Consider the following 1,007-nt stretch of genomic DNA (forward strand, 5'->3'; position numbering starts at 1 on the left):
GATTGGATAAGAAGACAACTTGGTAATGTCACAATGTCCTCCAGGATTTCCAGTATCTCTTATAATTTTCATAAATCCATTCTCACCCCAATTTGTTCCCCATGAATTCTTCAACAACCAATATTTCTGACCCTGCTCATCAGTTCCATACCCTATAGCCGTTACAGCATGATTAATATGATCAGCACAACTACCATGATAAGTTCCTCCTCTGTAAAATTGAAACTCTTGGCTAGTAGAAATTCCAAGCGACACTGGTTGTTTGGTTACGGCTTGTAACAATGCTGTTTCACTTTCAGGCACGACTTGATAGCCACTTATTTGTACTGCCGGCGTCTGCTCTTGACTTCTGCATGTGTATTGTTGACCTTGATATGGATAATTTGATTGAGTTGAAATTCCACCATTTTGTATGATGAATTCAAATGCATTGGTCATATAACCTCCATCACAGCCGCGGTTGTTGGTGGTGCAATCGAGAAGTTCTTGCTCAGAGAGTTCAATCAATTGACCTGTTGCAAGTTTGTAGGCTCCTTCTAGCGCTCCAACTGCAGAAAATGCCCAGCAACATCCTAACATAGAAAAGTAGCATATCAGCTAATTAATAATAAAATTTATGAAAGAATGAGTAAATGCGAGCTAGGATATATATGCAGTTGCAAATCTAGTAATATTCAGGTCGGTGAATTATGTTCTTTATATGTATTTATATATGTAGACGTGACTACCGCTTTTCTCTTTTACTGACACAGATGCACATTTATATAGTTTGATCTAGACAGTTATTTCTACAAATCATGTCTAGTTTAGGAGTGTCAAATGATCAGGATAAACGAAATTTGGATCGGTACCAGGCGGCCCAAAGGCTAAACAATCCAAGCCATCCAGCTCTTATTAAATTTTAATTTCTGAAATTGTTCATTACAGTTTGCTTAATTAGCAAATAAAAAGAAATTCTTTGATATAACTATTACTTATATGACGTATTAAACGAGAAATATTTTGAC

General features: G+C 36.4%; 1 protein-coding gene across 1 annotated transcript; it reads right to left on the minus strand.

Moving 5' to 3' along the window:
• Nucleotides 1–6: 6 nt before the first annotated feature.
• LOC124894241 (senescence-specific cysteine protease SAG12-like) lies at nt 7–966 on the minus strand (the record flags this gene model as incomplete). Its single annotated transcript, XM_047404966.1, has 1 exon — nt 7–966. A coding segment is annotated over exon 1 (573 nt), but the record flags the coding sequence as incomplete, so codon positions are not given.
• Between the last annotated feature and the right edge of the window lie 41 nt (nt 967–1,007).

Source organism: Capsicum annuum, unplaced genomic scaffold, assembly GCF_002878395.1.
Source record: "Capsicum annuum cultivar UCD-10X-F1 unplaced genomic scaffold, UCD10Xv1.1 ctg71981, whole genome shotgun sequence".
NCBI lineage: Eukaryota > Viridiplantae > Streptophyta > Magnoliopsida > Solanales > Solanaceae > Capsicum > Capsicum annuum.